Source organism: Lissotriton helveticus, chromosome 8, assembly GCF_964261635.1.
Source record: "Lissotriton helveticus chromosome 8, aLisHel1.1, whole genome shotgun sequence".
NCBI classification, from domain to species: Eukaryota; Metazoa; Chordata; class Amphibia; order Caudata; family Salamandridae; genus Lissotriton; species Lissotriton helveticus.
In genome coordinates this window covers 940745488-940766457 of record NC_136069.1, presented here as the reverse complement: position 1 = coordinate 940766457, position 20970 = coordinate 940745488, and the positions used below count along the sequence as shown (strand labels likewise).

Sequence of the window (20970 nt, the reverse complement as noted above, 5' to 3'; positions counted from 1 at the left end):
AGAGTGACTAGAGAGTGCAGAGTGACTAGAGAGTGCAGAGTGACTAGAGAGTGCAGAGTGACTAGAGAGTGCAGAGTGACTAGAGAGTGCTGAGTGCTAGGGAGTGACTAAGGAGTGCTAGGAAAAGACTAGAGAGTGCTAGGGAGTGCACAATGCTAAGAGGTGCGGAGTGACTAGGGAAGCTAGGGAGTGCACAGTGCTAGGGAGTGTAGAGTAACTAGGGAGTGCTATGGAGTTCTAGAGACTGCAGAGATTAAGCTAATAACAATGTAAGTGACAATGCCATTTATTTATCCGTTTTCAAAACCAACACATAAATAAAAATGTTGTCATTAACAATGCCAATAGCTCAAACTTTTCCAAAGGCGAAACCATTGCCATTGAAAATGCTTGTTTAAACTGGCCGAGGGTATATTTGCCGGCATGGGGACTGTGCGGGATCGCTTCAAGATTAGACGGGATATGAAATGGACAGGCGGGGAAGTCAGTTCGCCCACAAGCTGTAGACTACGAGGACACTTGACAGCTTATCCCTCCCATTGACAATGCTATGTGGTTCAAAGGGCCTCTCAAGCCCCCCCCCCCCCCATACCTACTGATTAGTCATATACCACCCATTGTATTAACGTGCCCGGGGTAAAACATCACTGCTCACTTAGGCATCAGAAAAAGGAAGCAGATAAAATTATTCCTTTTATTTATACAACAATGGATTCCTTTTATTTATACAACAATGGATTACACAAACTCCCTTACATACCAGTGTGTACATTGTACACATTTACAAGAAACTCACAAGAATGAAGCTTTAAATAATTGAAGACTGCAAGGTGAAATCTTTTTGTAAAAAGAATAGTGTACAACTGGCTTTGCTTGGAACCTTTTGTGCCAACGTGTTTATAACTACTTCAATTCGTTAAGAGCAAAAACGGTATGTTACAATGCCACTGGTAATAAAGCTTTTAAATTAATGCCCTTGTAAACCTAACTACATTGTCGTACTGAAAGCTAAACAAACAGTTTAAAAGTGACATGGTTGACTATTAGCTTCACTCCTCTGTTGCCATTTTGCTCAAGTATTCCTTGTCAATTTTAAAGAGGCGCCATCCTTCCTCACTGGACAGATCTGAAGCACCACGTCTCTTGTAGAACTTGATCGATGGCTCATTCCACTCTGCCACCAAAAAGTGCATGCTGCTGCAGCGGTACCTAATAGCTAGCTGTTGGTGAAAACAAATTTAGGGAAAATGCATTTACTAAAGCCTGAAGACCAAATGGAATAACATTGTATGCAGTGAGCAGTCATAACATGCATGTCTTTATCTACTATACGATTTGTTTCCTGGAGGAAACCAGATGTAATAATGGTAAGAAAAAAAAAAAATCCCTGCCACTTAAATTCACAATATAATTGTCCTCGCCCTAAGAAAAGTAAAGGGAAATATTTTCAATTCTAGATGTAGGACCTTTTACTTTCTGAAAAAGGCCCTCAAAATCCTAGTTACATATGAAGCAAATGAGAAACACTAGCTTGACACTTCATTTTGAATATGGGGGCAGAGGCAACATAATAGGATTTCTGAACTGCTGGGCAGTGTCAGGATATACATACAAACAGAACGGTCTGTCATCCGTTTCCTAATCACTTCTCAAAATTAGACTTTGTTTGGGGTAACAGGCAGAATTGTGCATGACCAGTCCCGAACCTATGCATTTGGCTTGATTCAGCACGTGTCAACATGATATTCAGTGCAATTATCCCAAAGCAACAACGGCGGACCTCCTGTGCTGCACCTTGTGCCAGTTCCTATGTATAAGATCGCTGTGCGAACTACCCCTACACCTCTAACTACATTGTCCTATTGGACTTCTTGAGCTGCGCACCCCCGTTTGTTACATTATGAACTTTATTGCAATACAGGAGCGAATGGATTGACTGTGTTGGTCACTGCTATTGCATCAATCATAAAGTCAATATATTTTAAGTGCTTGATTGTACAGTTTGGTTTTAATCATAGACTGACATTTGCATCCTCCTAGTTCTATTTGGAATGTAATAGCAATTAATAGCACCAATTTTAATTACATGACAAATAAAATATACTTCAACTGTAAAACCCGGGTGCAGACGCATTATTTAAAGCTAAAAGGTCAGTAACTCCCAATAGGAGCATTTGCAGCAATACAAGTTTAGGCCTCGACAAATCTACTTGCCCATTTGCTATGGAGAGTAAGATTTTATCAGGACATACAACATTTAGGGCCTACTCGCCCCTTCTGGCGAGCTGACAAACAGGTGTTCTGTTCACTCACTAAGGGAAGGAGCACTGAAGATGCCTTTAAATCTTATTTTTTTCTTGACACATTTATTCTGTGTTGAGAGGGCAAAATTAAGTTTACATCTACAATAACATGCAGTACAATAAGTGACAAGAAACCTGTAGGTTGCCATGTGTTATTATAACAATTAAGTAGATAAAATGTGAACTGTACAAACATTTCACAATACATCTTAGTAGTTATGGAAGTTTTTTTTTTTTTTTTACAACAAATCATTTTATTTTGTGATGGTAAACGATAAATATGTTTTCTGAAACACGATTTGCACAATCGTTTTATACACCATATAGTTGTATAAGTAAAACTGCATGTTGGAATTGTTTTGCCAATTTCAATTGAGAGTATGCTGTCAGTAAATGACAGTGCACTACCACCTCATGCTTTAGTAATATATTTATTAAAAGTGAGTTTAGGTGAATGGAGAAACATTCCTGTCCCCTACCCTCATGGCAATGCCATTAGTAAACCAAGATGCAAGCCAGGTGTCAAGTTTTCTCTATATGTGGACTAGATTCTTATGCATGGTGCAAACGCTCAGCAGGAATGCTGAGCTCATATTGGAAGGTGCTCTATGTGATTATGAAGATAAGGGTAGTTCTGCAAAATAAAATATTTTCCTATGGTAACCGAATACGCCCGGTTTATCTATCAAATACATTCAAGTTAAATTGAGTAGATTATTCAAGTTACTAGACCTGCCGGTCTAGAAACATGATTTTCCAAAGCCTGGAGTTAACGGCTTTAGTAACTGCGGGAGCAATAGTCCATGTACAATAACTACGACGAGCCCACTTGCACAAACTCAAGAGTGTAAGGTAGAAAACTCAATTACCTGACTCAGCCGCTTGAAGATTTCGGATCCAATGCCAGAACCTACAACGAAAGCAAATGAGTTATTTGAAAACGTCTTTAGACAATGCGCTGCTCATTCGGAAACGCTTTTAGCCTAACACGGTGGAATAGGACAACTAAAGAGAAAAACTAAGAACTACACGAAAGACAGAGCCAGAAGAACCGTTTAGGTCCCAAACACATTATGCAACAAGCAAAAGTGAATATTCCAACGTGAGAGCTTACTCAAAAAGTGTTCGCTCTACAACCTCTTAAAGGAAGGCCTTAAACTTAAAGAGCAGTGCAAAGTCAGGTTTACCATTTGCTTTAATGTCCAGTCAATTTTTCACCCATATCAACTGATGTACGTAGTTGGGGAGGCTAGGCTGATACCAGCATATCGTTGAGGGGGGTCGATTTGCTGCATACCTAATTATGCAACCATCAGGCCCGGTTCTAGCGGGTGGGCCAGGCCCACCCAAACATGAGCCTGGCCCACCCAAAGAGGAGCCTTGGCCCGCGCAATGAGGGCTTGAAGGCAGGCACGCAACGGCATTGGGCTCAAAGGGCTGTCTGTGTGTGTGTGCGCCCGGGCTGAGAGAGATTCTGGGGCACACACAGACACTTTTAGAGATTATCGCAGGCGCACCCTAGTACTTCACAGGTCTTTAAAAGACCATTAACATGTTAATGAGGCTTTGTTTATTCTTTCACCCCTTCATCTGCACATGGCAAAGGGGAAAAATTCTATATTTGTTAATGGTAACCGTTGCCTACTGTTCTGCTGCGTGGAAATTTCTTTTTCTATGCAGCGCAGGAGAAAAGAAGTTTGTTCATTCATAAACCTTTCCTGACCCCTGCAGCCGCTTATCACATCAGGCTGTGACACAAAGTTTGACTAATGGAGTAGTAGGTAACAGAATGTGTTACTATTTGTTTTCTTTTTAAAATCTGCACAGGCCCAGCAGGACACATACTTCGCGCACTTCATTTAAACAGTTTTTTATCATTATCATGGTTGATGCAGGACAACAATAAGACAATACAAAATGCCCAGATAACGCTGGCGATTAATGATCCTTCTGGAGAGCAATCATTTGTCTGTTAGTAGTTTTTAAATGCAAATTAACTATTTTATGTGGAAGCTCAGTGGGTTACTGCCTTTTTACAGAGATCATTGTGTTACTTGCAGTTCAGAAGTTACAATCCTAACATAGGACAGTGACCATGAACTGTCACCAAAGAGCTACATACAAACATGAATGGTATAGTTTGAACTTTGCTTTTTTTGTTTTGTGATATAGTTAGAACTTCCTCAGTCTTTCATTATTCTAATATTGGTAAAATGAGTATGTTTGGGCAGATATACATTTTTATCAGTAACGCTGACCCCCATGGTTTACTCTTTAAATCCTAAGGTTGGGTTTCCCCAGACCAAACCCTTTTAAAATATACTGCCCACCAGTATGGATGACACGTGATTCCTACACCTTGTAATCCTCATCGGCTTCTGTGACATTCCCTGTAGACTGATTTACATACTTGTATGATTCATTGTCTCTGTATAATGTGTGCGTGGTGTAAAGTACTGACAAATACTACACTGATATGAGTAGCGCTATACAAGTGAAATGCATATGAGAGAGGGGCTACATAAAGATAAGGGGCACTGTTGGAGGGTGGCAGTGAGGGAATCCGAGGAGAAGGTAGTGGGAGGGGCTACGGAGCGATGAGGGGCACTGGTGGAGGGTGGTAGTGAGGGAGTCTGAGGAGGTCATGAGGGGGAGGGGCTACAGAGAAATGAGGGGCACTGGTGGAGGGTGGTAGTGAGGGAGTCTGAGGAGGAGGTCATGAGGGGGAGGGCTACAGAGAAATGAGGGGCACTGGTGGAGGGTGGTAGTGAGGGAGTCTGAGGAGGAAGTCATGAGGGGGAGGGGCTACAGAGAAGTGAGGGGCACTGGTGGAGGGTGATAGTGAGGGAGTCTGAGGAGAAGGTCAATAGGGGGCCCATAGAGGGTTGTGGGGCACTGTTGGAAGGTGGTGGTGAAGGTATTTACGGAGAACGAGGTCAGTGATGGGGCGCCAAAAAGGATTTTCGCACCAGCACTAAGGCCAGCCCTGTCATGGCCATTCTGTTATTGTTTATTTAATAAGCAGTCGGGTCATAAGGGCTTCTGTGGAACATACTTTAAAGTGTGTTCTAATTATATTTACTGCTATATTCAATGTTTCAAGTTTGAAGGTGATTTTACTAATGTTTTTAGTGGAAAAAATTTACTTGGAGCCTGATGGTGCCCGATATGGGGCTGGGGCCCAAGGTCAGCTGTGCAATAAGGAGCACTGGAGGAGTAGTGGATAATGAAGCCTGTCAGGTGGTGGTAGTAATGAAGAGGGATTTCTCCCTGAAGGCTCGCACAGAGGTAGCTAGCCCCTGAAGTGTCACTTGCCTGATACTCCCACCTCAGAAACCTCCTCTTCCCAACAATGGAACATTACATGGAAAAAACACTTTGAGAGTGATAATATTTAGAAAGAGATTTGGAAAAGAGTGCGTTTTACTGGGCCTTGTAAGGCTAATAAGAGATAAAGGAGGGCCCTGAATCAGGCCTGCCCAGACATATATGCAACAAATTGAGCCTGCAGTGGCCCACCCAAATGCACCCTTGGTCCACCCAAATAAAAATTCCTGGAGCCGGCCCTGGCAACCATACAGGTCAATGGAGCGTCAGAATTTCATTTTGAAGACCATAGGTTAACAGGTGTCTACAGTATCACTAAGTAATAAAACGCCCAATCAGTGCCCCATCGATGCTGAAATCCGGGGCGTGAAAGAGTACGGTTTTACTTCAGTTCAGAGAGCGCTGCTGAGAAAGATCTTGTGACGGAAAGTAACCTTCGCCTCGCTCGCAATCAAAACATACCACACCGGACAACATACCTCGCAACTCGTCCATTACATAGAAGTCTTCAAGATAAAGCAGTTTTCCAATCCATGGGTCGTAAGTGAAGTAATACATCGCAAATCCCACAATAGTATACCCTGGAAAAACAAGAGAATGTTAATCAGATGAAAAATAAACCAAGAAACCAGAGAAAGTTTTCCAACACATTTTTTCGCCTATTAAATGCATGCATACACCAATTTAGATTCCCAAACTATAGTTAGGAGTTGCAATAAACATAAACAAATGACCTTCTACTGTTCAGAATGAACATCATTTTCACAGAAACAATACAAGCAACGCCACCGTGAGCAGTTGGCACATTTTCACAATATTACAAGTTCAGTTTGTAGGCGGGAAGATTGTGGAGAACTTCCACTGTACCTGGCTAAGATTACAAAGGGCAGTTAGAAATACCCCCACCCCTGCCCCGTGTTTACACGGCACATCAGAAAGGGATGCAGCTTTTGGGATCCAGCAAATACGTTTTAGTCTGACATTCGTTATTTTATTTCTAAATTTTGCAAACAACCCGCGGTTAAAGACAGTGCAGCAATTATTCGGGGTTTTCCGCCTACATCGAATTTCCAGCATTCGTGTACCACACGGCAACAGCCTGCAGGTGGCCCCATACCTCTTTCGACAAATCGCACTTATAAGGTACATAATCACCCCGCTTATTTGTTATTTAATTAAGAATAGTAGGACATATTTCTGATGTACCGTGTTACTTTCTGGCAAAGTTTGGGACTGGCACTTTCTTTATGCCTTACCTCAAAGTTATCATGATCATCTACTTTATTGTGTAACGGATCTTTTAGTTACCTCCCCGCCCATCCATGTACACGCTAGGGCCATGTACATGGCGAAGCTAGAGACTGTAACCTGAAGATTGGGGACAAATTAAAGAAAAAACAAAATTCAACAATGCATATTAAAGCACATTAGGGTCAAACAAAACAACTAAAATGTTAGATAATAATTATTTGAATGTGTTGAGACAACACGCATTACGTCTGCAATATAGACAAATACGTAACACTTTACCATCAGCAGTTTGATTTTCTTTAGGGACTTCTGCAACAAGACAGTGGTAGAACGGGTGATCGCCAAAGCCATCTTCAAGGAGATCTTAAAAAAAAAAGGGGGGGGGGGGGGGGAAGAACACACATTAGCGGTTGAAACGTGGCGCAACATTTGGCCAGGAAGTGTTCCAACTTGACCAATAAAGATTTACCTTTTTCAGTTAACACTACTTGGTCCTCCATTTCTTCGTATTTAGCCAGCTCCTACGGAACAAAGTATATGGTATTATGGTCTGTATGTTTCATATCCAGAAACGTGAAATTAAAAGTACAACTACAATTACTTCTACGTCAGGATGAGCAAAAGTCTGTCACGGGAAACGACAATCCCATAAAATGAACACTCGGTATATAGTAGGAATCAAATTAAACGTGTGTAGTATAAGAGGTAAAAAGTATATACACACAAGTTTCGTTTAGTTCCTGGAGTCACTTTGAACTCTTTCCTAGAGGAAGTTCCTTTTCACTTGCGGGAAACCTGCTAATTTTACGGCAAGAGTGTATTAGTGCGAACACCGCGGGTGTTTCTGGACGAGTGGGTTGAGATGGGTTTACCACAGGCATTCCAAGGCAAGGGACACTTGACAAGTTATTGGCAGTGTTAACTAGATCAAGGGCAATAGGGCGCGGTACCGCCCTCAGGCAGCATCGCACAGCGGCCATCTTGATCACTGTCGGTTTCATTCCCCTAACACGCACATAGAAATAAAACATGTTCTCGCTGATTTTCGTCTATACGTAAAGCAGTCATCTCGAATGTTTGGATAGAGTGGGGGAAGGGAGGCAGACTCTGCTACATACCACGTCACTGCAAAATGACTGTCAGGACATAGTTCTTAGTTCCGCGGACAGTTACCTTTATTAATCGCAAAATGTCGTTACAGTCACCGGGAAGGGCAGTCCGCACTGTATAGTTGGCCATTTTCGTCGTTTGCTCTTTTTCCCTCTTCTGACGAGACCCCTGTATTTGAATAGTAGTAAGAGGTATTTCTTCATTCGCGCCCCCAGTGGGTCCCTTCCTCAGTCAGTCTGGGAGCCTGACCCGGCGTAGAACATCAAGCTGCAGCAACTGATCCACTTTGACTGGAATCGCCCGAACGGACTTAAAGATACCTGTCGTTCAACAGCTCCTATTTATCACGCGCACGCTCTTCCCCCACCTCACCCGCTGACGTCATTCTGAGCACTAGGAGTCTTTCAGCTGATTAGCCAATAGCCGTCGACACCACAGGGATGCACATCCCTTCCCCCAGTCTCCTCCCACATAACGTCAGCATATCCGGCTTAGTGTTATGTATTCATGGAAACTATGACGCACACGAGGCAAACGACTATTTTTTTTCTTCGAGGCGGTTTGAGGCACGAGCGCCATCTGTCGGGTTGAACAAAGAATTGTCAAATAAATGAAGGTTATACAATGAGACATTTGATTTTTAAATCGTAAAAACATGGGTTTCTTGCTCAGGTCCTATACTTGGATACTTAGACCCAGGCAGGACTCGAGTCGGGGTACCACGCGGGTGGACAGCGTCCCCCCACTATTTTACTTGGAGCTCGATAACTGGAGCAAATGGAGCCACACATTCACTCTTTGGCCTCTCTGGGGAGAGATCAGAACTCATTCAAAACGCTGCTCACGCGCTGGCTTCTCTGATACAATCACATCTAAGGGGTGAGAGAGGGGAGGCAATGAGTCTGATGGTGCAAGCCACCTTTCATGACTTCACTTCCTGTTGTGACGTCATCGTTCCCCCCCCACTTCTTTTTTTAGGTCTTGCCTGAGCCTGCGCATGCGGTGCCTGACGAGACATTTAGTAGCTGGCTTTTAAAAGTGCTTCTTTTACCGGCCACCAGCTTGCTGTCAAGCGCACAATTGTAAATCTTATGCCCAATCCATCGTGACGTGCACAGCTGCCATCTGACTTTTGCGGCGCCTGACCGTGTCAGTTTCACGGCTGCACGGCCATTGTTTGTTGTAATCTTATGCCCAATCCTTGTAAAGAGCGGCTATGCTCCCTGATTCTCGTGCCACCCCTCCCAATTAAGGTGCATCTACCAGTGCCCCTTCGGCCATGGTGGCTCTGTCCTCCATGCCGCATGTGCCCACTTTCCCTAGTGCCATGTCCCGTGCTCTTCTCCTGCAGGGCCTCCTGTAGCCGTTCACACCTTGCGTGCTCTCCTTGCCCTGCTGCCAATCTCAGGCTGGCACATCCAGTGGGCTCTTGCCATCCTGAAAGTACCTTCTACCCACTCTTGCACCTGTTCCCTTCAAAGCAGCCAGTGCTTCGCTCCATGCCGCACGCCGCCTCTCTGGGCAGACCAGTCCGGCTCCCAATCCACATCCGCGTGACAGGCGGGCGCAGATAACAAAGGCCTGTCTGCCCTCAGAGGGCAGCACTGATCAAACAGGCTGGCCTGGCTTACACATTCAGGGCCCACTTCACACCCGGCAGCACTATAATTAATGAGCCACTAGAGAGTAATTTGCAGGCCTTGTTAAAACAATTTACCATCTCAGGAAAAGGAGCCACAACAGCAAATTAATCTCGTTATGTGTCGCGCCCTCGATCGCAGGCGGCTTTGAGGCCTGGTCGCCATCGAGACCTTGTTTGAAGCCGACCTGACAGGCCTCAAATCAACGGCGCAGTGATCTTAACTGATAGCCCCAATACACAACATCCCAGCTAGGGCTGGGAAAGGCCCTGGTGGGGGGCTTCTACTAAGAAAAACAATGCTCCAGACCTAGGAAGCCTTTACTTGCCCAAACAAATACCAGACCACAGTCTGCTGAAATCTCTGGTCATTTTCTCCAGAGAAAGCTCAAGACAGGGTATTTAATGTTATTCGCTGTTCTGTAGCGCATACCTTTCCAAAAGAGAGGGCGTCTAAGCACTGTACAGCATCGCAAGGCATATTTATTCGTTAACTATAACATTCAATAATCGTCAGGCAAGCATAATCTTCAAATAATACGATACAGAAATTCTTGTGCGCTATGTAAATGACAAATAATAATACTACTGCAAAGCAAATGCACATAGTAGGTTACATGAGTCATACCATCGGGGTGAAGGATGTCAGAGTAATTCAGGAGTTATTTACGAATATTTTGCACGAGCGCTCTCAACATAATTTTAAAAAAATTGGAAAAAAGTATTCCTCATAAAAAATAGCACGGCGGTGTAGTATGACCCTTGGTAAATATAGGCCTTAATTCGTAAATAAAGTTCCAAGTAGTTTTAATGCATGGGCAAACTGGGCAGTTGCCCCCACCTTCCAATGGCCCGCATCTAAAATGAATGTAAGAGTTCAAATAGCGGCCATAATAACGTTGCTCAGAAAAAATGACTTTTTTTCTAATCTACCCCTCAGTGTGCGCTAATGATCCGCCCAGTCTCAACCCTCGCACTCTTAGGGCAGTTGGTGGAAATTTCATTGAATTTAATCTTTCTGTGACTTTTTTGACTCTGTATTTCACCTCACACCCTCTACTGTAACACTCTCTCATGACCTCTATAGCTTTACTTCTTTATGTACCTTGAACTTCTCTTTCAGCTTGCTCTACTTCACATTTGTCTACCTCAATTCAATTCAATATACCTGTATTCGGTCTAAAAACAATACGCCATAAAAGTACATAAAAAAATTGCACGTAGCTGTAATCAGACTTAAAACAAGCATTGGCATAGCCAATAGGTCTCGCCTTTGGGACCTTACAAGTGTTTAGCCATGCAACAGTTGATGTTGTTGCCCCAAAGATATTGTGCTGCTTAACTAAATACATATAAGATCCCAAAAGCGAGACCTATTGGCTATGCCAATGCTTGTTAGGACTTGTGCCCTGGACCCAGGTATGGCCGTGTATGAGCTAACCGCAAAGTTAGGAAAGAAACAGACGAAGTCGGAAATATTTACGAAATGATCCTTTTTCTTTTTTCTTTTAGTCCTGTAATGTCTGTTCGCGGCGCACACGCACCACAAGTATACAGCAGTAAGCCGCCACTGCCATTTGGAACCTGCACACCACGAGGACTCTTTATTAGTTGCCTAACGTCACCCAGGCTGAAGCAATATACAATGTCCAGTGCTTAATTTGTGTAGTGTAGTGTCCGGCTGGACACGTTCTAGTGTTTCTGCCTGCTGTACCCCACACTTTACAACAACCCACCACAGGTGCCACCGTTCAGGTGAGCCTGCCGTTAAAAAGGGGCCGGGCGCACGTGCCCTGGGCCGGGTCCAGTACTGCACTACCCTATCTGTGTGGTTCTTTCAGAAAACATGTGGGCCTAGGGCCCGCAATACTACATTGGTGACAAGTCTGGTCTGACCCCTCATGCGTGTAGAAAGATGACCCTACTGTTCCTCGACGAGACCGATTAGTCTGCATGCACCCTATCCCACACACCGTGCCATCGGAGATGTCCGTCGTGGATTAAGGGGCGGTTAGCTCTGCAGGAGCACCTCCGCTTTTGTCTACCTGGAGAAGGGGATTGGGGTTTCTGATGCTGGTGCAGCCTACCCTGTGGTAGCGGGCACATCGCCCCACATAGATGATGACTCCCACCCCCCACCACTCATGCCCGCCTGCTGCCGGTTTGGGTGGGAAAGATGGCCCAGTGAAGAGACCGTGCCAACTATGACATCCCCCTGCTGGTAAGGCACTCGTACGCATCCCTCGCCTTCTCAGCTGCCGCCGTCTGCAAAGAGCCCGGTGCCTGACTACCATACCCAGCGGACAGACAGACGAGGCAGTGAAGACTTCATGCAGCACTGGCGCACCAGGGTGGCAAGGTATGGACACAAGTGTAGGAGAGTAGGGTCTGCTTCCTATCGTCACCCCCACTTTTTGCTCTGATTCACTGGTTTTTCGACTCTAGTGTGGCTGTGGGCCTGCTAATCAGACCCACAGTCCAGCTGTTCTCTCTATATATTCATACCATGTACTTTAGGTACATATCTAATTTGGTATTGTGTCACCTTTGTGAGCCCCTGTATAGAGTACCTTAGGTACCCAGGGCATAGGTGCATCCAAGGACTACCAGGGGCTGCAGCATGCATTATGCCACCCCTGGCTGGCCATCCAAACTGACACCACAGGCTGATCACTCAGCTTGGGCAAGGTCATATAATCACCCCTTGCTTAGATATAGTATACCTATATCTACCGGTAGGCAGACAAAATATCGAAATCAAAATATCGATATACAATAATATCGATGTTTTAATATCGATGGTATAGTATATCGATGTGCCATAATATCGACAGGCAGAATATCGAGATTAAGGTATGTATGTTAGTAATATCGAAATTTTGATGTTTAGTGTTATGTATTTAATTATGTTGTTTATATGTTTGCTAAATATGTTTAGAAATGTATGTTTGAAAATTTGTAATTATGTTAACATTTTGCGTTTTAGTATTAGAGCGGGTTGTGGGTTTATAGGGGAATAGGGTGGGAAGTAATTTAATAATAATTAAATAATTAATATATATTTTTAAATATTTTTTAATTAATAATTAATTTGTAATTAATTGAAACTAATTAGTTAATTACATTAATTAGATTTAATGTGGTAATATATTTAATTTAGTGTTATTGTTAATCAATAATTAATTGGTAATTAATTAATATTAATTAGTTAATTAAATTAATTAGATTTAATGTGCTAAGATATATAATTTATTGTTATTGTTAATTAATAATTAATTGGTAATTAATTAATGTTAATTAGTTAATTATATTAATTAGATTTATTGTGCTCATATATTTAATTTAGTGTTATTGTTAATTAATAATGAATTTGTAATGAAATACTATTAAGTAGTAAATTAAATTAATTAGAGTTAATGTGTTAATATTTTTAATTTATTAATTTTTGATATTGTTAATTAATAATTAATTGGTAATTAATAATTATTAAGTGATTAAATGATTTCATTTATTTATGTGTAGCGGGTTGTGTGTTTATAGGGAAACAACCATTACAACACAACTTTTACAACGCACTATCATTACAACGAAACTTTTACAACGCAAAAACTATTACAACGCATGCATTTACAATGCATGTTTTTACAACGCAGATACCTTAACAACGCATACCATTACAACGTAAGTATTGGTAAGTATATAATTATATTTAAAATGTTATAGTTTTGGGTTTTTGGGTCAAGGGGTATTTTTAGGGTTCAGGGTCAGTTTTTAGTTTTTGGGTAAAGGGGTATTTTTAGGGCACAGGGTCAGTTTTTAGTTTTTGGGTAAAGGGGTATTTTTAGGGTTCAGGGTCAGTTTTTAGTTTTTGGGTAAAGGGGTATTTTTAGGGTTCAGGGTCAGTTTTTAGTTTTTGGGTAAAGGGGTATTTTTAGGGCACAGGGTCAGTTTTTAGTTTTTGGGTAAAGGGGTATTTTTAGGGTTCAGGGTCAGTTTTTGGTTTTTGGGTAAAGGGGTATTTTTAGGGTTCAGGGTCAGTTTTTAGTTTTTGGGTAAAGGGGTATTTTTAGGGTTTAGGGTCAGTTTCTAGTTTTTGGGTAAAGGGGTATTTTTAGGGTTCAGGGTTAGTTTTGGGTTTTTGGGGTACAGGGGTACAGTGTAAAAATTAAAGTAAAATAAATTTTAAATTAAATTAATTAAATTAAATTAAATTAAATTATATTATATTAATTTTTATTAATTTACATTAAAAAATTATTATATACTTACCAATACTTACGTTGTAATGGTATGCGTTGTAAAAGTATCTGCGTTGTAAAAACATGCGTTAATATTTGTAAAATTATATGTATTTTCAAATTAATTTTAAATTATTATTAATACATTTAAAAAAACGATATTTTTAATTTCGAGATTTTTGTACAACGATATTATTTTTTCGATATTTTTGTACTTACCATTATGTAGATATAATGTCGATATTTTTGATTTCGATATTTTTGTGTCGATATTTTTGTATGTAGATATTCTGTCTGTCGATATTATGTCATACAACCATATCTACCCTTATATATAGACACATATATACCTACAAGTCACTCCTATGGCAGGCCTTAACAATCCTGGAGGCAGAGTGATTGGTTTTATGTGAGATGGTGCTCTAGCATGAGCTGAGCCTGTCTGCAGCTTTCGGAACCATGTCCTTATAGCCGTTCTATGATATAGCCATACCATATACTCTTAAGTGCATTATAATCCTCGCGGTTATTGCTAACTTTGGTTTGGCTTTATCAAAACATGTTGTGTAAGGTGTCATACGCTTTGGAATACTACCCCCCGCCAGTTCTGGTGGCGGGGGTAGCATTCCACTCTTCTAGCGGGAGAAGACATGTATGTTCTACTTTACCCGGTTAAAGTTAAACAGAGCCTCAGCATCACAAAATGGATGCTGCTGCCACAGATACGAGTCTGACCTCCTGCTGCTGGACGAAACTACGGCAGGGGAGGCCTGGACAATAGGTTTCCTGCCTTGGGAGGTGCTAGCACCTCCCCAGACAGACTTTAGTGTATTGGGGCAGGGTGGGTTGAAAGAAATGAGACACTGCCTGGGGCACACAAGGTGCTCCACGCATAGCCCGGTTCAAACCAGTTGCTGGGGCACTCCAGCCCCAGCTTTGGCACGAAACTGGACAAAGGGAAAGGGGTGTAACCACCCCCTTCCCAGGTTCCACCCACAGGAGGGACCTAGCAGGTAATCCAGCCCCTTAATTTGGTATAAAGATAGGAGCTGAGTCTAGAGACTTTAGATTTATCCTGGAAAGAAACTCTGACATGAACTCTTGGACCTTCGACGTTCCATATCGACTGGAAGACTGAAGACATCTCCCTTGTGGTCAAGGAGTGACCACCCTGTGCAAATAGGCACCAACAGTAAGTTGCCAGTTTGCTTTGGCGATGCTCCAGCCGGATCCCGAAGACTTAGCGATGCAGCCTCTGGACTTCCAGACTTCTCTGACTCCGACCCACATCCACAGCAAAGCTGAGACCCGTGGCGGACACGAGAGACGTGGGACCGGACATCCTGCAGTACCTGCTTTTTGCTACTTGTGCAGCTTCTGAGGCGTCCTCGAAGTTGTGCATTGGGGATTGAGAAGACCCAGCCCCGAGCAGTAAGTGCACCGAAGCTCAGCCCTCCACACTCCACAAGTGCCGCGTGGGGCCTGCGCCTGCATTTTTCCTCTACGCGTCTTTGCGGTTGCTAGCCCGTTGGCTAGTGGCCCTCCTGAAGACATCCTTTTGAAACCACAATGCTTGCCTGGATGCTCCAGTCTTGCTCCTGATTTTCTGTAAAGGGGAAGCTCCCCAGACCTTGCTGGTCTGAACAGACGCCGATCTTCCCTTCCTGCGTGGGTTGCCTTTGCCAAGGCTTGTTGTGTCCAATCCGGATACCGACACGGCCAACAGCTAGATCCTTCGCTGGACAGTTCGTATCCAGCTCCTGGTTGTCGTCGACGCCTCCTGGTCCACGTGGATGCAGAGACAAGCTTCACATCCTCACCTGATTGCATCTCGACATCGCCTGGTTCCTTCCTGGTCACTGGCTAGTGACCCAGACTCTGTCCCCTCTGCTTTCAGGTTCTTCACTGCTCCGATCCACCCTTGGATTCATCCGGGCATCTTCCTCCTGGTCGCTTGCAGCACTTTCTTGCAGCTCTCCATAGGATTGATCGACGAAACCCGACACGAAAGAACACCTATACACCTGGCTTCCCTGGGTGAGGTAACTCGAGTACACCGGTGCTCCCGTGGGTAACAACTATCCAAGTGTCCTAGATTAACAGGGTTTTCCCGTAGTCCACCCGGAAGTGTCCGAATTCAACTACTTTGTAACTTTTACGTTCCCATTGATTCTCTATTGTAACTTGCATGTGTGTTTAGACACTGCACACGCATCCTGTGGGTCTCCTACTTCCAATCCTTTGGTTGATCAGTGTAGCCCCAGCGATTTCCTAGGTCCCAGGCCTACTCACCTTTCCTGAAGTGGTTCTTATACCACTTCTTTAGTATATGGTTCGTGAGGCCCCCTAGGGCAGAATTGTATTTGTGCAACTTATAGTATGCTTATTGAGTAACTTGTGCTGTATCTCGAACTCTGACCTCATAAAGAGTGCAGAGGGGTTGTGTTAGTAATAAATACATATATATTTGATATATACCTTGTGTGGTGTCCTTTCATTTGGTATTCAAGGGATTATAATTGGTAAAACAATTGGCTTCACATGCTCTCTGAAGTGTTAGCCTAAGAGTGTTTTGTCCATGCTACCACTAGGATAGCTGGTCTATAAGGTTGACTTTACAACCATCACCATAAGGGTTGTTTGGACTGGTGCAAGGTGCTCACTAGAATAGTGAACATCATATACCAGGCCAACTTCTCACAACGAGTACACAGTGTGAGAAGTGAGCCTGGCATATGATGTCCACTATTCTATTGGGCACCTTGCACCAGTCTAAACGACCCTTATTGATGGTGGTTGTGAAGTCAACCGTATAGACAAGCTATCCTAGTGGTAGCATGGACCAGCAGTCATAGGCTAAGACTTCAGAGAGCATGTGAAGCAAGCTGTTTTACCAGTTCTAATCCCTTGAATACCAAATGAAAGTACACCACATAAGGTATATATCAAATATATATGTATTTATTTCTAACACAACCCCTCTGCACTCTTTATGAGGTCAGAGATTGAAGTATATCACAAGTTACTCAATAAGCATACGATAAGTTGCACGAATACAGTTATGCCCTAGGGGCTTCACAAGCCATATACTAAGTAAGTGGTATAAGAACCACTACAGGAATAGTGAATAGGCCTAGGGCCTAGGGGACCGCTAGGGCTACACTAAACAACCAAAGGTTAGGAAGTAGGAGACCCACGGGAGACGCGTCCAGTGTCTAAACACAGTCGCGAGTTACCATTGACTTATAATGAAGAACGAAGAAGTTACAAAGTTACTGTTTAAGGGCACTTCCGGATGGAGTACGACAAAACCCCTTTAGACTAGGACACTTCGAGAGTCAAGACCCATGGGAGCACTGGAGTACTCGTGTTACCTCACCCAGGGAAGCCGGGTGCATAGGTGCCTTTTGGTGTCGGGTTTCGTCGATGCTTTCAATGGAGATCTGCAAGGCAGCCAGAGGAAGAGTGTCCGGGTGGATCCAAGGGTGGATCGAAGATGTGAAGAACCTGAAAGCAGAGGGGACAGAGTCTGGGTCACTAGCCAGTGACCAGGAAGGAACCAGGCGATGTCGCGATGATCTCAGGTAAAGAGGTGAAGCTTGTCTCTGCAGCCACGAGGACCAGGAGGTGTCGACGATGACCAGGAGCTGGATTCGAGCTGTCCCACGAAGGATCTAGTTGACTGCGGTGTCGGTATCCAGACTGGACCCAACAAGCCTTGGCAAATGCAATCCACGCAGGAAGTGAAGATTGGCTTCGGAGCAGACCAGCAAGGTCTGAGGAGCTTCACCTTTGCAGGGAAGCTGAAGCAAGCCTGGAGCAACCAGGAAAACAGTTTGATTTCAAAGGTTTGTCTTCAGGGGGCTCACTAGCCAGCGGGCTAGCAACCGGGAAGACGCATTGAGCTCAAATGCAAGAGCGGGCCTCAGCCGGCACTCGTAGAGTGTGGAGGTCTGAGCTTTGGTGCAAATGGCGCTCGGGTCTGGGGCTTCTCGTACCCCAATGCACAACTGTGAGTTACCTCAGGAGTCGATGCAGTTAGCAAAATGCAGGATGTCCAGGGCATCCGGTCCCACATCTCTTGTGTCCGCCACGGGTCTCAGCTTTGCTATGGATGTGGGTCGGAGTCAGAGAAGTCTAAGAGTCTAGTTCCTGTGTCGCTGAGTCTTCAGGTTCCGGCGGGAGCATCAACAAAGCAGACTGGCAAGTTACTGGTGGTGCCTGTTTGCACAGGGTGGTCACGCCTTGACCACAAGGGAGATGTCTTCAGTCTTCTAGTCAAAATAGAACGTCGAAGGTCCAAGAGTTTTGTATCAGAGTTTAGTTCCAGGATAATCTAAAGTCCTGGGGACACAGCACCTATCTTAATACTAAGAAAATGGTCTGGATTACCTGCTAGGTCCCTCCTATGGGTGGACCTGGGAAGGGGGTGGTTACACACCATTCCCTTTGTCCAGTTTCACGCCAGAGCAGGGCTGGAGTGCCCCAGCAACTGGCTTGAACCGGGCTATGCATGGAGCACCTTGTGTGCCCTGTCTCAAAAAGCATCTGCTGATGCAGCCCTCCCTGTCCCAATAAACATCAGCCTGTCTGGGAAGGTGCTGGCACCTCCCTGGACAGGAAACCTTTTGTCCAGGCCTCCCCTGCTGGAGTTTCGTCCAGCAGCAGGAGGTCAGACTTGTATCTGTGGCAGCAGCATCCCTTTTGTGATGCTGGGGCTCTGTTTAACTTTAACTGTGTAAAGCAGTAACATACATGTCTTTTCCCTCTAGAAGGGTGGAATGCCACCCCCACCACCAGAACTGTTGGGGGGGCGAGGGGGGGGGGGGTAGTATTCCAAAGTGTTGGACACCTTACACGACATGTTTTGATTAAGCCAAACCAAAGTTAGCATTAACCGCGAGGATTATAATGCACTTAAGAGTATATGGTATGGCTATATCATAGAACAGCTATAAGGAGATGGTTCCGAAAGCTGCAGATGGGCTCAGCTCATGCTAGGGCACCCTCTCACATAAAACCAAGCACTCTGCCTCCAGGATTGTTGAGACCTACCATAGGAGTGACTTGTATATGGGTAGATATAGGTATACTATATCTAAGTAAGGGGTGATTACACCACCTTACCCAAGCTGAGTGATCAGCCTGTGGTGTCAGTTTGGATGGCCAGCCAGGGGTGGCATAATACATGCGGCAGCCCCTGGTAGGCCTTGGATGCACCTATGCCTTGGGTACCTATGTTACACTATACAGGGGCTCACAAAGGTGACCCAATACCCAATCAGGTATGTACCTAAAGTACATGGTATCAATTTAGAGAGAGAACAGCTGGGATGTGGGTCTGATTAGCAGGCCCACAGCCACACTAAAGTAAAAAAAAAGAAAATCACAGCAAAAAGTGGGTTGACGATAGGAAGCAGACCCTACTCTCCTACACACAGCAGCACAGAGGAGGGCCCCTGTGCCTCCCGTGGCACCAACGTCACCCTGGTCTCAGAACCGGAGCGGAAAGGCGCTCCTCAGCAGACAATAGCACCCTGCTGTCCTCCATCTCTACCCGGTGTCAGAAGCTGCTCCTACCTGGTGTGAGGCCAGCGAGTTTTCGTCTGAATGAAGATGAGGTAGGCGGCCCTGCAGACAGTCCAGCGCGTCCTCACAGCCGATGGGCCGTAGTTGGGAAGCCCGCCTCCGCCCCTGCCAGGAGCGCTACTGCATGCCCGTGCTGACGCCTCCAGGGGCCCGCGACATCTGGCAACTGCAACCAGTGCCTGAAGCGGTCCATAGCATTGCTGTGCCGCACCGCACCCAGAAACGCTAGTTATTCAATGTGCCGGCGTGCGAGGGAACATAACTTTGCATAGGAGAACCGACCTACTCGTCCTCCTCGCATCCTTTCCAGCGAGGCTATGATGAATAGCCAGTATAGCCCCCCCAGTGGCCACCTGCTCACACAGCCAGAAGACAGACTGTTGGCCTCCCGAGCCATTTGGTAGGGCCTGCAGTGCCCAGCAACCTCGTAACTCCTGCAGCCCGGTAAAGAGTAGACGCTGGGCTGCCTAGTAAGAAGCACCAACCGGACAGCAGCAATCCTGCCAACTGAGTGCAGGAGGACGCTCCAGCACCTGGGAAAGTCCAGTTTCGGCCCTGTTACTGCTGCCAGCCCGCTCCACCATTCAGACAGCTGAAGCCTGCCAGAAAAGTAGTGACCGTGCCACCTAGTGGCCACCAAGAGGTAACAGCGGAGAAAGTTGAATGCACGTTTAAACTGCCTGCAGAGACAGACCTAGCAAGATGAATAGTTTATTATGCCAGGAGGATGCCTAAGGCTCACACACACACTAGCATATGAAGCAGCAACCTGCATAACTGAACAAGGGTGTTCCCAGTTCCCAGACTGCAGCAAAAATACAGTCCATCCCTGCACGGGCCTCGCTCCATGGGCCACCAGCCAGCAGGATAAACACGACCCCAGCCCTAAAGAAAGCTGCATGGACTTGAACAGCGTAGGCCAACCAGAAGCACAAGCACCAGCAGTGCCCAGCATGACAAAGTGCACATGGAGGAAGGCCTCACCAGTGGCCAGGTAAGGATGGCGTCCCATGTTTTGCTGCCCATCAGTTGCTGCTGGGGAGGGTGAGAAACCAATAACCCCACGAGAAGCCACAAGACGCTCACTGCTTCCCCACCCCAACCTGTGCTCAGCGCAGAGTACCCAAGGAAGTTGCCAAGAAGCCCAGAGCTGTCCCGGACAAGAGAAGCATCAAGGGGCTAAGGGAGACGCACGGAACACACAAACCCCAGTGACCGTTTTACGCCACTGCAAGCAAGAGGAGTGCACCCTCAACCCCCAGTGGTGAGTAGCCACCACTGCAAGTCAGGAGACTGGGCACACAAGCACCAAAAGGGGACACCTGAGAAGAGAACCGAGTGCACGAAGCCAAATAAGGAGCAGGATGATGCCCGAGAGGAAGAGACACCTCCACAGAGAAGCACGGCTGAAGACAGAAAGGAGATTCTTTACATCTCCACCATTCCAGTGAAGCCCCGCAGTGAGCCGCAGACAGCACAGTGGTCCACCGTCACACTGCCTCAAGGAGGAGTC

At 45.1% G+C, this 20970-nt stretch overlaps 1 protein-coding gene across 1 annotated transcript; it reads right to left on the bottom strand.

Annotated features, from left to right (window-relative positions):
- Positions 1-680: 680 nt before the first annotated feature.
- SAT1 (spermidine/spermine N1-acetyltransferase 1) lies at positions 681-8371 on the bottom strand. Its single transcript, XM_078657779.1, has 6 exons — positions 8055-8371; positions 7351-7402; positions 7161-7244; positions 6110-6211; positions 3173-3213; positions 681-1220 (listed from the first exon to the last, which is right to left on the bottom strand). The coding sequence occupies exons 1-6, from the start codon at positions 8118-8120 to the stop codon at positions 1050-1052; spliced, it is 516 nt and encodes a 171-aa protein (XP_078513905.1). The 5' UTR covers positions 8121-8371; the 3' UTR covers positions 681-1049.
- Positions 8372-20970: the final 12599 nt, after the last annotated feature.